This window comes from Parasteatoda tepidariorum, chromosome 4, assembly GCF_043381705.1.
Source record: "Parasteatoda tepidariorum isolate YZ-2023 chromosome 4, CAS_Ptep_4.0, whole genome shotgun sequence".
NCBI lineage: Eukaryota > Metazoa > Arthropoda > Arachnida > Araneae > Theridiidae > Parasteatoda > Parasteatoda tepidariorum.
In genome coordinates, this window is record NC_092207.1 from 33,556,053 (window position 1) to 33,569,262 (window position 13,210).

At 30.3% G+C, this 13,210-nt stretch overlaps 1 protein-coding gene across 6 annotated transcripts in view; it reads right to left on the reverse strand.

Annotated features, from left to right (window-relative positions):
• Window positions 1-4,422: 4,422 nt before the first annotated feature.
• LOC107447253 (PR domain zinc finger protein 1) overlaps window positions 4,423-13,210 on the reverse strand; it is an 86,263-nt gene continuing 77,475 nt past the window's right edge. For all 6 annotated transcript variants that reach the window (XM_071179632.1, XM_043056956.2, XM_071179633.1 and 3 more), the window contains 3 exons: window positions 11,175-11,294; window positions 9,693-9,954; window positions 4,423-7,856 (listed from right to left, as the gene is read on the reverse strand). In XM_071179632.1, the coding sequence (XP_071035733.1) occupies window positions 5,344-7,856; window positions 9,693-9,954; window positions 11,175-11,294 (2,895 nt within the window). In that variant the 3' untranslated portion in view covers window positions 4,423-5,343. The remainder of the gene's footprint in view (window positions 7,857-9,692; window positions 9,955-11,174; window positions 11,295-13,210) is intronic.

Below are 13,210 nucleotides of genomic sequence, written 5' to 3' on the forward strand. Positions count from 1 at the left end.
GGTGTTCAATTAAGCGACGAGTGATAAAAAAATTAAAATGTAAAAGCGTTCTACAATATCTACACTCTCTTTTAACATTCGAATATTTTTAAATCTGCAAAAATTTTGGCAGACAGCCAGCAAAAGGTCAACGAAGTGTGTTCAAGCATTATATCAACAACAGTACGAACAGTATTTTATTTATAATATAAAATAAAATTATGCGTTAACAGTGTAAAAGGAATGATATTGTTTTATGAAACTAAAATGGGAATACTATATTATTATATTCCAAAAAATTGAAACGTAATTTCTTATCATCAAAAAAACGTTATAAATTAAAAATTTCAAAATAGTTTTATCAATACAATGATTAATCATACATCATCATTTATTTAACTATTCAATAATTTAAAATAAGTTAACCATACTAAACACTACCTCTATACATTCTACACTTTTCATAGACTTTTTTAATACTCAGATATTTGATCTTGAAACCGTGCGATTTAAAAACATTCCTTTACCTACATATTTACATCACCATAACCTGGAAGCATAAAAGAGTGTTTAGGAATATATAAATTATTTACATGTTCATTTACATAAGAAAAACTCATTCGAAGTCTTTTAAAAAACTCTTCCTCGATTTCTTCTCATTGTTTTTATCTTCACACACGTTAGAAAACCACAATCACATAATCTTATTTTTTTTTCCATGCATAGTATATTGATAAATTACAAAAGAGTGTTTTTTAGTCCCAGCCATTTTAAATGTCTTTTTTAAAACTTTAAATGGTTTAAATGATAAAAAATAAAAAGTTGTTTCAAAAAGAAATTTGAATTGCGAAGGCTATTTACTTTTAATTTCAATCTAATGCCATCAAAAAAAGTTTTAAAGGCAATCGAATAGTCAGAACCAATAATAATTTTTTTTTGATTTTTCATAGTCATTAAGGAAAGGAGACTTGTTTATTAAATAATGTTAATGACCTCTTTAAAGAAGGACAATAGCATTTAACAATATTTTTAGATAAATTTTTAGTGGATTTCGCTAATAAACATCGTTTATGACCTCCATTATGTTAGTGGTATATTTCTTAACAATTTTTTTAATAAACTTTTTTTTTTATTTCACCATTTAAAAGCATTTATGACCTCCATAATGTAATTGTTTTTTTTTGTAATTTTTTTATTTAATAACATTAAATATCGTTTAAGACTTCTTCAGATAGTTAATGTTTACTTTTCTGCAAGGATTGTAAAAATGTTTTTTAAACTACAAAAAAGGACGATATTTAAGAAAGATCTGTAGTATTATAGTAATAATTATAAAGTTGTTATATTAAATATATATAGATTATATGGAACAAAATATTAGAACATACATATTATAGAGAACAAAACGTTTTTGCTTAAAATTGAATTTTATTTCAAAATTAAGATGGTGGAAAGTTTGTTATAATAAATTGTTGAGATAATCACTATTAAAAACAGATTTAGATAAAATATATTATTGCTCTTTACAGATATAAAAAAAGTTAAGGGTATATTATTTACAATATCCAGAAATCAATCAATTCTAATTTCCAGAAAAAAAAAATTCTTTTTTTCCCTTTTTAAGTAATTGTTCAGAATTTTTGTTACCAGTACACATAAATAATTTTGAAGTATTATTGATTTACTGAAACGCTAGTTATTTAAATGATATTGATTTTGCAGAAATATAATTTATGCATGGAAAAAACATTTCACAATCAAATTTTCATCATCAATTATATCACAAAGTCCTACTATATACAGCTTTGGCAATTTACAAGTTACCTATCACAATTCTGCTCGGAAATTCGATGTCAGTTCCAAAAATAATGCGCGATTTAATTTTTTTTATGTTAAAAAATAGTTATTTCGACAAGTTACTAAAATTAACCTGATTGCTTATTTAAGCTAAGGAAAATAATAAACTGGTATTTAACGTAATGTTATAATTAATAATGATGTTTATTTAGATTAAATGAAACTAATCAATAATAAAAAAAAGTAATTTATTTTTATATTTAATAATTGGTTAAAATTTTTACTTAAATATAGATGTTATTTAGTCAATTTAATGAAATTCATCTGAATGTATGTTTATTTCATAGAAAATAAATGAATTTTTATAACTAATGTTTAATAAGATTAAAAAAAGCTAATAAATGTTAAATAATCTTAAAGCAATTTCTTTTGATTAATAACAGATTAATTTTTGATTAATTTTTATGTAAAAAAATATCATTTGTTTAAACTTAAAATTCAATTGATATCTAGCTCCATTTATTTTTAAATGCAATTGATTGATGATTTAAATTGAGAAAAACACTTAATTCTTATTCAAACTAATGTTAAAATTTATTAATAAAGTTATTAAGATTAAATATAACTAATCAATGCTAAGTAAATGTAATGCATTTTTCATAACATTTACGTAAGGGGAATTAATTCTTTAGAATTCGAAGTCGTAGAAAGTCACATTTCCCCCTGAAGTTGCCTCTCAATCAGTTTTCGTATTTATTTGAAATGAAAAAAGGAGTATAAACGAAAAATATTTTTCTAAATTTGCCCATTTTCAAGATCGCTGTTTTTTCTGTTAATCGTATGTTTTCTGCAACGAGGTTAGTGTTTATAAATTAACTATACTAAATGTTATTAAAATTAATGGTTGGAATTAGTAAATGCAAATTATGTTAATTTTGCGTTTAAAAAAATATTTTAGACAACTAAAAAGAGAATTATTCGTCAATAAAAAGTAATTTTTCTTCTGTAGCTAAAACAAAATTTAAAAAATATTTAATTTTTTTTCGATCTCTAAAATAATTATCAATATCGATCGATTGCATTTTGAATCGATCGATTTAAAAATATGCTAAAATATAAACTTTTGATGAAAAATAGCTTTTAGAACATTAAATTAGCAAGATTAGAGTTTAATTACGTAAGTAGTTGAGTATAAGCACTTAGTTTTTTTATTTAGTTTTTGATTAGTGTTTTGTTTAGGAATTATGCAAGCAGAATTGTGATTCTCTCTCTTCGTGTCTTTTAATTTTGACAGAAAATATAGCAAAAAAGTAGTAAAAAAAAAACAAACAAAGACAAATAAGATGAAGATGATTAAAATAATCTAAAAAGAACATTAGGAAGAGTTTGATGAATGATAAAGGAAGTAAATTAATTTTATATTGGAATCTGCTCATTCAATACACTATTAAAAACACTATTTAAAAAACTCAAAAGCGAATGCATACTTCTTCTAACATATGTTTTTATGTTGCAATATTGAAAACCCTCAAATACTGTTCATAGATGACGAATTGAATAAACAGGAGTCACATAGGTTGCTTACGTGCGTTACATAAGCACTTGCAATGTAAGTAATTCCCAAGAAAATTTTTCGTTTCAAAATTTTTAAGATGTTTTAAAAGATTAAGGTTCTCAGGATTTTTTAAAAAATTTTGTTTAACACAAAATTTGATCAGACTGTAATTAATAGAGGTTCAATGTTTGGTACCTTTTAGAATAATAGCAGTAGCGATAATATTTGCTTTTATGATCATATACTTGAATAAGTTACTACATATTGGTGTAACAATTAATTTAAATAAGGCAAGATAGAAAGTCAAGTTAATGCAATGATATGCTGATCAGCTCTGAAAGAAGCCGAACACCCGACGAACTTATTTTATCAATTTTCTATTATTTAAAAGGAAACCAATAGCCGTTTTCATTAAATTGTATTCTGTGCGTAATTTTCCTTCATTTATCTACACAATTTCTGAAAGATTGAATTAAAGCTTTTTAAAATACTTTAAGGCTGTTTTTCGTAGGATATGTCGTCATAATTCAATTTTTGAAATAATTGATTATAGCTTTTTAAAATATCTTAAGGCTGTTTTTCGAAGGATCTGACGGCATATGAAGTAAGGTTCTTTTAATGAATAATATGTAATTTTTATTATTAACGTGAATTATCAGCATTTAAGCATGACTCAAAGGTTAAGTTTCTTCTTCTATTTTTTGTCAGCGCCCTTTTCGGTTATCATGAAAATGTTTCTTACTGTCCATATGAAGAGAAACCACAATTTTGTGAAAATAAAAAACGCTTTAATCTAATTTTGAAAAATTTGAAAAGTTACTCTAATGCTGTATTGTTTAGACTCATAAAATTATGCAAAAATTGAGAATTGTTCATTAAATGTGTTAATTTTCAACTAAGAAGAAAAATCAAGCCAAATTGGCGATTTTATGAAAAGTTTAATTCGCAATTCTTTTCAACGTTGAAGTCCTGGCATTTCTTTTCAACGATGTTGTAAATTTTATAATTAATTAAAAGATTATTTAATATTAAACCTTTGATTCCTGTTTAAGACACTCAAATTGTGACTTTCCTATTCATTTATTTACTTATTTTGGTAAAAGGGCTTTGAAGAAGATTTCTAATATATTCGAAAGATAAAATTTTCTTGAGAAAACGTATCAAGAGCAAAGGATGTTATGAAAGGCAGGTGTGAACTAACTTTTATAATAGACTATAAACAAAAAATAATTATGAAAAAATTTCAGTGTTAGTATGTTCTAAAACTATTCTAAAACAAGAAAAATATTGAAATTTTCTCCATCAAGCAATTAAATATTTTGCGTATGTAAAATTTAGACGTTAAACTTTTTAAATAGCTCAGCAAATATTAAGAAATTTTTAAACAATGACTGTAATTTTTAAGGGACAAAAAGTATTCATAATTTTAATTAATTTAAATTTTGTTTTAAATAAAATGAATGAAAATTATTCAAGAATTATATTTTTTATTCATATTATTAATCGAAAAAGGGGTTATATTTTAATAAATTCACAATATACTTTCAGGCTTCAAAATGCTCTTAAATATTCGCCAAATGAATGAATTGAAAAGTTTCAGAATATTTGAAAAATATTTTTCATTTCGTACTTGTCAACCAATTTATTTTTAATTAATATGATTCGTAGGAATTTCCTTCACTTTCTTTAAATCGAGATTAAAACAAAAATCCTTAAGTCATGACTTAAAAAAACCAAAAGACAAACATTTTCTCAAATGTTTAACGAAAAAAAAAATTGTTGAAATTATAAATAATGAAAGTCAGGGGTTAGAGAAATTCCAGTCAGTCATTAAAGTCAATAAATAATGAAAAATACTTTTCTGTACACATAAAACACAAACACATATAATGAATTATAACAACAAATAACAGCTATAAAAACTACGCATTCATATCACTGGATGAGTTGAGAGGAAAAAGTCCTGCTTTTCCCAAAGAAATAAATTAATTGATTTTTTTTTCTCCAATTTTTCAATTTGCCATAATACATTCAGCATTCGATCGAGGAATATGAAGGGTCATTCTAGAAAGACAACCAGCTGAGGGTGGTCGATTTGGTCGTCCTGCTGATGGTGGACGACCTGAACCGTCAGGTGATGGTGGTCGTTCTGCTGATAGCGGTCGGCTCGTTGATGGTGGACGGCCTACCGATGATTGCTGATTTCCCGATCGTTGCCATCCTGCTGATGTCGGCCATCCGACCGATGAAGGTGGTGATCCTGCCATGGGTGGTAGAACTACAGTGCGGGGAAGGACTGTTGAAGGTGGTCTAACAGTCATAGGTGGTAGAACTGGAGGTGGGCTTACAGAATGTGACCGGCCTGACGATGCTGGCTGACTGTCTTCCTCACCAGCATCGATAATCTCCAGCAATTCTTCGTTGCTATCTATGTTACTGTAATCTTCACCTGACATGTAATCGTATATCTTGTCCATGCCTTCCAGAGGCACAGAGTTCGGTCTGCAAGAAGTAGTTTTCCAATGCGTTCTTAAACCAGACGCACTGATATACTTCTTTTTGCAAGTCTGACAAGTGAACGGCCTTTCGTTCGTGTGAAGACGTTTGTGCAATTTCAAATGTACGAATTGGGTGAACTTGGCAGGGCATAAATCACAAGCGTATGGTTTCTGACCATTGTGAAGACGTAAATGAGTTTTTAGATTGCTGGTGCTGCTGAAGCGTTTCTTGCAAACCTTGCACTCGTGTGGCTTTTCTCCCGTGTGCACAAGATGATGCTTTTGAAGATGTGCCAGTTGCGTGAAACTCTTGGTGCAAACATTGCATTTAAAAGGTCTCTCCCCTGAATGCGTTCTTAAATGTACCTTGAGATTCGACAACTGGCCAAAAGTTTTCATACATATATTGCATTCATAGTGCATTTTGCCGTCTTTTTTCTTCAATGGATATGGGAGTGATCTATATCCCCGCTGGCTAGAATGAGATCTCGACGAGTCCGCTGGACTGACATTATCTTGATCTCTCATTTGCTGATAATTGCTCATAATCAAGGATGCTCCTTCGGGTGGGGATTGGGGAGAGTTCTGTAAACTATTATTATGACTGGGTGTTAATAAGTTATTACCATAAGGTGATTTCGGTTTAAGTGGCATTCTACCATAATATTGTGCCTGATTATGTTGATGATTTTGTGCATATTCTGAAGATTTAGGTCCGAAACCATTGGCCTGTCCTTCTGAAGTTAGAGAATAGGCATACATATTAAAATGAGCGGAGGAGAACATCGGTGGCATGCTGTACACGTAATTTGCGGGAGGTCCAGGCAAAGGATAAGGAGGACTATGCCTGTTTACAGAAACAGAATTATGATCAGTCGAATCAGGGCTATGGGGGCTTGAGTTGCCATATTGTAGAAGGGGAGGTTTTTTAGGCGAATAGGATGTCACTGATTGTTCTGGACGAGGGGGTGATTGGAGTGTACTACTGATTTGTTGTTCCGATCGTGACGATACCTCATTTGAGACAATAACTCGAACTGGTTCTGTTAAAAGCGGAGGACGAGGGTATGGAATATGAGTAGATCCTTCAGTTATGGATGATCTTGCCACTTCCGCTTTCTGGCGCAAAAGTAAGTTCTCTAATATGCCAGGAGGCGGAATGCCATCGTGAGCTGGTAAACTAGGTGGTGAAAGTGGCAGACTGTTAGGTATGACAGATCTAAATGATTTTGCTGAGCTGCTTTCGTACGCTACGAATGCGGAAAACCCACGCTTTGATAAAACATCATGTAGCAGGGAATTAGAAACGGGCTCCTGAGTTTGTTTCTCATCAGGTGGTGGGATTTCTCGCTGTTGGGAAGCAGAATCTTGACGATGGGGAGTTGGAATAACGATTACAGGCTTCTGAACAGATTCTGCTTCCTTTTCTGGAAGTGTCTGATTGGAAAGCTGCGTCGGAGCATTTTCACCATTTGTGTGAGGAACATCGTTTTTTCTATTTTGGCTGCTCCGGTAATTGAGTGCTTTAAACATTTTGAATTTAGCATCGCGAAATTTTCTGTACGTACATTCAGTCTGATCTTCCACAAGATCCTCTTCATGAGTTTGTCTGCTCGTTACCTGCATTTCATTCGAAGGTTTTGGTTTTTCTTTCGTACTGAAGTCCAACGCACACTCTGCATCAGATAAGCAATCTTCAGTTGCCATTGGAAGATCGTCTTGGGGTAAATTGCCACAACCCTCAGATGGGACAAATGGTTCCTCTTGTGAGCCATTGGTAACTCCCTCAGGTGGAGTCAGAGGATCGTCCTGGGCATTTTCGCCTCCTTCAGGTGGTGTTAGAGGATCATCCTGTGACCCGTTGCTGTGATAACCTTCATCTACTCGATCTTTTTCAGTTGCCTCTGCGTTGTGTCTGTAATAGCGCAGAAGTGTTGGCAGTTCCGATAAGCTTAGCTTGACTCCATCTTCTCCTTTTTCCATTTCTTGAATACCAGGTGCTGATGTGTCGACTGTTAATTGATTCCCTGAATTAAAAAAAATATAATAATCAAATTTTCATTCGAAATAAAAAAAAACGCTTTTAAATTTTACTTTTTATTAGAATTGTTCTTTTTATCAATTGGAATAACAATAGAATAGAAAACAACAAATTTAAAATCTCAATATCATATAATAATTCTATATAATATGAGAATTCAATATAATATAATTCAATATAATACATTTTCCATCCGTATCAAATTTAGAATAGATTACCATAGATTTAGAATAGGTTTGAATAGATTATCACAAAACGAAAGTCTCAACTAGTATGAAGTAGCATTAATGTAAATGGAAGTATCAACACGCATGAACACATTAATGTTAATAGAAGTCTCAATCAGTATGAAGTAGCATTGATGTGAATGGAAGTCTCAACTAGTATGAAGTTGCATTAATGTGAATGGAAGTCTCAACAAGTATGAAGTACCATTAATGTGAATGGAAGTATCAGCAAGTATGAAGTACCATTAATGTGAATAGAAGTATAAGTTAGTAAAAAGTAGCATTAATGCAAAAGGAAGTATCTACTAGTATGAACTATCATTAATATCAATAAAGTATCAACTAGCATTGATACTAGCTTTGATACAATGTAAGTAATTATATTAATATTGCGCTAACAAGCATTCATTAGAATGAAAGCATACCAGCTAATGAGAAAAATATTTTTATAACTTAGCAAAACTGTAATAGAAACGAAACTCACCAATCAAACTGAATTTTTGTTCCCGGTTGAAAAAACCTTTAAAAAATCTTGAAAAAACCTTTTAGAAGTAAAGTAGAAACTTTACTTTTAATTTCCTTTTTTTTGTTATTTCTACTCAATGCATACAGGGGCAGATTATCGAATGGGCAAATAATACTATTTCCATTTGCTCAAAGTTAAAGTTATTTACGAGGAACTAAGATCATGAACTGAATCGTTGAGTTCTTCCGATATGCACTTTTCGTTTTCTTAATCGAATCCGGACTAAATAAGTTAATTGAAATTGTTTTCTAGGAACGTTTCTTCATTCCTTAATATTTTTTGCTATCGCTATTTTATATATTTGGGACAGTTAATAATTTTTCTATTTTCCTTACGGTTAACAAATAAACTCGTTTTTTGAAAATTTTGAAACCTTCAGAAATTTATTGAAAAGTGATTCCTTATTGAAAACAAGTGTCTGAAAAATTTATTATTATTGAAAAGCTTTCAAAATTAATTGAAAACATTCCCAGATAGCAAAGTAAAGTTGATTTCACTGTCAGCAACAACATTTATTACAAAGCCTAACCTGGTTTATAAATGATTAGCATATAAACAGCGAAAGCTTGAAACAATGTTAAATTTAACTATGCTAGTTCACTAGCTATGAGTTTCATATTAAGCCCATTTTATGTTAACAAACAACCAATTTATATCGAAATTGAATCTGCCTTTACAAGATAAGGCTAGAAAAACCTTCTGAAAAGGAGGATGAATAATCACAAGCAAATCAAGAGCAGAAAACGTTCTCGAGGATAAATTCACTTTTTCTAGGTTTATTTTAGATTTTAAGATAAATAGCTGAAACAAGGTTTATTTGAGCTGGCTGTTTTATACTTTAATACTTTAATATTTAAAGTTGACCTGATCACTAAGTTTACAACGAAAACAAAATTCTGCATTTGAGAGCCTGGACAAAGCTAGAATTAAAAAATAGGCTTAGGAAAGGAAGCTAAAAATGAGATTTGAAATTAGAGATGATTATTCACTTTCAATTAGAAATCGGAGAATTTTTCCAATTTAGTACTTATTGAAGGTATGCAATAAAAATGGAAAATGATGTACTTACTTATCCTTTCAAGCATCAGTTCTCCAGTCAGAGGATATCCCAATCGTTGAGCGAATTCTTTGCAGTACCAAACAGTGAGTTCTTCATTGGGAAGTACAGATCGGCAAGTATAGAAGTATAATTGACGGTTCACTTGGCAAGCCACAAGAGTCTGTGCTTCAGTTGAATAGGCTGGGTTGACGTACCTCATCCAGTTCGATTTTCGAACATCCAAGCAATCAATGTAGAAGTAATCGTCCGGGGAATCGAGCGAGTTGTAGACCTAAATATACAAGAAAATTCTTCTACAGTTTGTGAAGTTTCAACAAGTACAAAACCACGGAAAGTAAAGACATAAATCGAAAGATCCAAAAATATTTTTACCTAAAAATATTTTTAATTTTATTTATTTTTCTTCGAAATTTTTAAGGTACTCAGCATGAATTTTTTCAGGACGAAATTTTTAAGGTATATCGGATGGTTTAAAATTTTTTCATTAAATTCAAATTTAAAGTAAATGATGAAGCTATTGAGTTTTTACTGATATTTTCTTTTATTTTTTTTAATAAAGAAGGTCAAACGGTGAAAATTAATTATGTTTCAAACACATATGAGAAGAATTTTACTTTTTTTATAGATGTTTTTAAAAAAAATATCCAGTTCTCGAAAATACAACATGTTCTAAAAATATCTGGCAAAATTGTAAAGGGGATGGAGAAGACCAAAATAAGCAATTTTTTCGCCTAGTTATAGAATTTGCGTTCGAAAATTACTCATTTAAGTGCCAATAGATGGCGCAGGTTATGACAGACTAGGTGTATAAGTTCGATTGAAGAGTGATCATCTGTCGTATTCAGCCGGCACATGTTAAAGGATTGGGCATGTTAAAGGATTCTCATTTCAGTAGTTGTCTCAACAGAAATCATTCCCTGTACAGCTCGCTTGAGCAGATGCTTCGTTTCCATCCACTATCGATGAGTACTGACACTGATGAGATAAACACTAAATGCGTACTCTGAGTTTTAAGAGGGATTCATAAAATTTTAAATTTTAGTATAATTATTTAAATTCGGAAGTTAGTGATTTTTAATTGTAAACAAGTATTTTTCTGAAGATGTCATATCGCTGCCCTTTTCTTATTAAATTGCATTTCCCTTGTTTTGCTTTTTTTGAAAGCTTATAGAGCATAAAATAATGTGCTATAACGTTTTCCGGAAATTCGTGATTTATTTTTTTAAGAGACACAGTGTTGTCGATACCAATTTTGGTTTTTCAAGCTAGCAGCTCGTTCAAATAAATCTATCAATCAATTTCTCAGAAACTGTCAGTGGGAGTGTCTCCCCATTTTATTTAATGAAATATATAGCCAAATATATAATTTAAGGTAGATTTTTTTTTTTTTTTTNTTTTTTTTTTTGTTGAAAATATATTTCTGTCGGATCATTTTTTCTTCTTCTAATTTTGACTAAAGCTCAAGACTTTTCGATACAGGATTTTACTTACCCTCCAAAAGAACTTTCTGTTGGCTTCAGGTGGGACTTCGTCCTGTCTATACACCTCGCCAACCAAGGGACCGAACCGGGTTCCCTTGGGAATAAAATCAGTGCTCCATATTCCTTGAACCTGAAACATTGCAGAACATTAGAAACGCTTTTTTTACATAACATTTTTATATAAACTTAGAGACAAAGTTCTTAAAGTAAAACTAAACCTAAATAAAGCGAAAATCATGAATGTTATAGTTCCAGTTCACTGTAAAAAATTCTGGATCAAATCAAGAATAAGTACTGGCTTGAGTGTAGCATCTTTCCGCAGTGGACTGATCGTTAAAACACGGCTCCCAGCAGATCAACGAAGTCAAGAATCACTGGCTGCGGTCAGTGTGCGGGTAGGTCCTCGCTAAACTGTTTCACTGTAAATCACTCGACTTCGCACGCAGGTCGTCAGGCTATCGAAGCGGGGGTGTCATCCCCTCTGCAGAGGATCAAAATTGTGACGGCAGGTCTGCAGATCCTCCTCAGGAATGTTTCTCAGACCGTCTCCAATAGCCCATTGTGCACCTCTATTGTGACGTCATCAAACTACAACAACAACAAGCATCCAAATATCCATTTTATCGTAAAATTTTGAAACGTAATTTTAACTTTAATATTCATTTATCTTTTGTTTCGGAGAATTTTACGGTAAACAGTATTGGCTCATCTTATTACCATAATTTAATTAAAAAATTTTACAGTGTACTACGAAGATCGTTATAATCAAGTACTATCATCAGCGTGACTACAGATAGAAGAGGAATATATTCTTTGCTTTGACACTGATGATGTTGTACCAAAATTGAACGCGATAACTAATTATAAACTAAAATTTTATCGCTTTAATTATTTGAACTATAATAGTTATACTCAAAACTTACCTTCTCTTCCTGATTGTGTATTTAAACATTGAGAGATCAATTTACAAAGAGCTATTCTTCTGTTAAAAATTAATCTTAAATTACGTTTTATGAGAAAATTCTTCAAAAAAAATATCTGGTACTAAATTTCTTACTCTTTCATGAAAGTTAATCAAAACGTATCTTAAAATTATAAACTTACATTAATTTATCAAAACACAAGAAGAAATTTTCAAAATTAAAAAATACGCATTATTTCATTAAATCATATTAATAGTTGTTATAGAAAAAAAATACATCTAATTATTATGGAAATATTTATTTCTTTAACATTAGAAATGAAGATTGTCTTATAATATCTATTCATTAAAGCTTAATATATTTAATAAAGTTACTATTCACATTTAAATATAAACAATGAAACAACTAGTCGAAGTACGTAATGCGTTAAATCAAATGTTCTTAAAAAGGCAGTTAATTATAGGTTTTTTTAAAGAACTCGTGAAAATTAATGTAATATAATATAATATAATATAATATAATATAATATAATATAATATGTACTCGAAATACCTGAAGATGTCGAATTAAGGGCCTAAAAGCTAAGATATTGTTTTTCTCAAATAAGTAATGAAAATATTCTTTGATCAAGGCTACAAACTAGCCATCATTTTTATTCTTGTAATTTTTTTTCTTATTTTCTCTTGTGTAAGAACTCTTATCTTATAAAGTGATTCAAGAAATGAATCTCAATCATCGCCGCAGGTTGTTCATCTTCAATATTTATCATCACTTGTAGTATAACTGCGCAGAGAAAGTGTTTACATGATAATTGAAATTTCCGAGACAAGATGAGGAAAATTAGTTTAATTTGCTGAATTTTGCAATTTCATAGTTGATTAGCAAAATGAGAAACCCCTGGAATCGATTAGTTTCAATTTCGGCCAAGATGGCAGTTTTTAATTTGACTGGAATTTGATAATTTTATTTATGTATTTCAAGGTTTTCAGAAATGAATGCTTATCAATGTTTCAAGGCCTTTTGAAATTAATGAAAATTATGTACATTCCTGTTTCAGCATTTTATAATATTAAGTACATATGGAATAAACTTTGATACTGATACGCATTGAGGTGAAATTAGA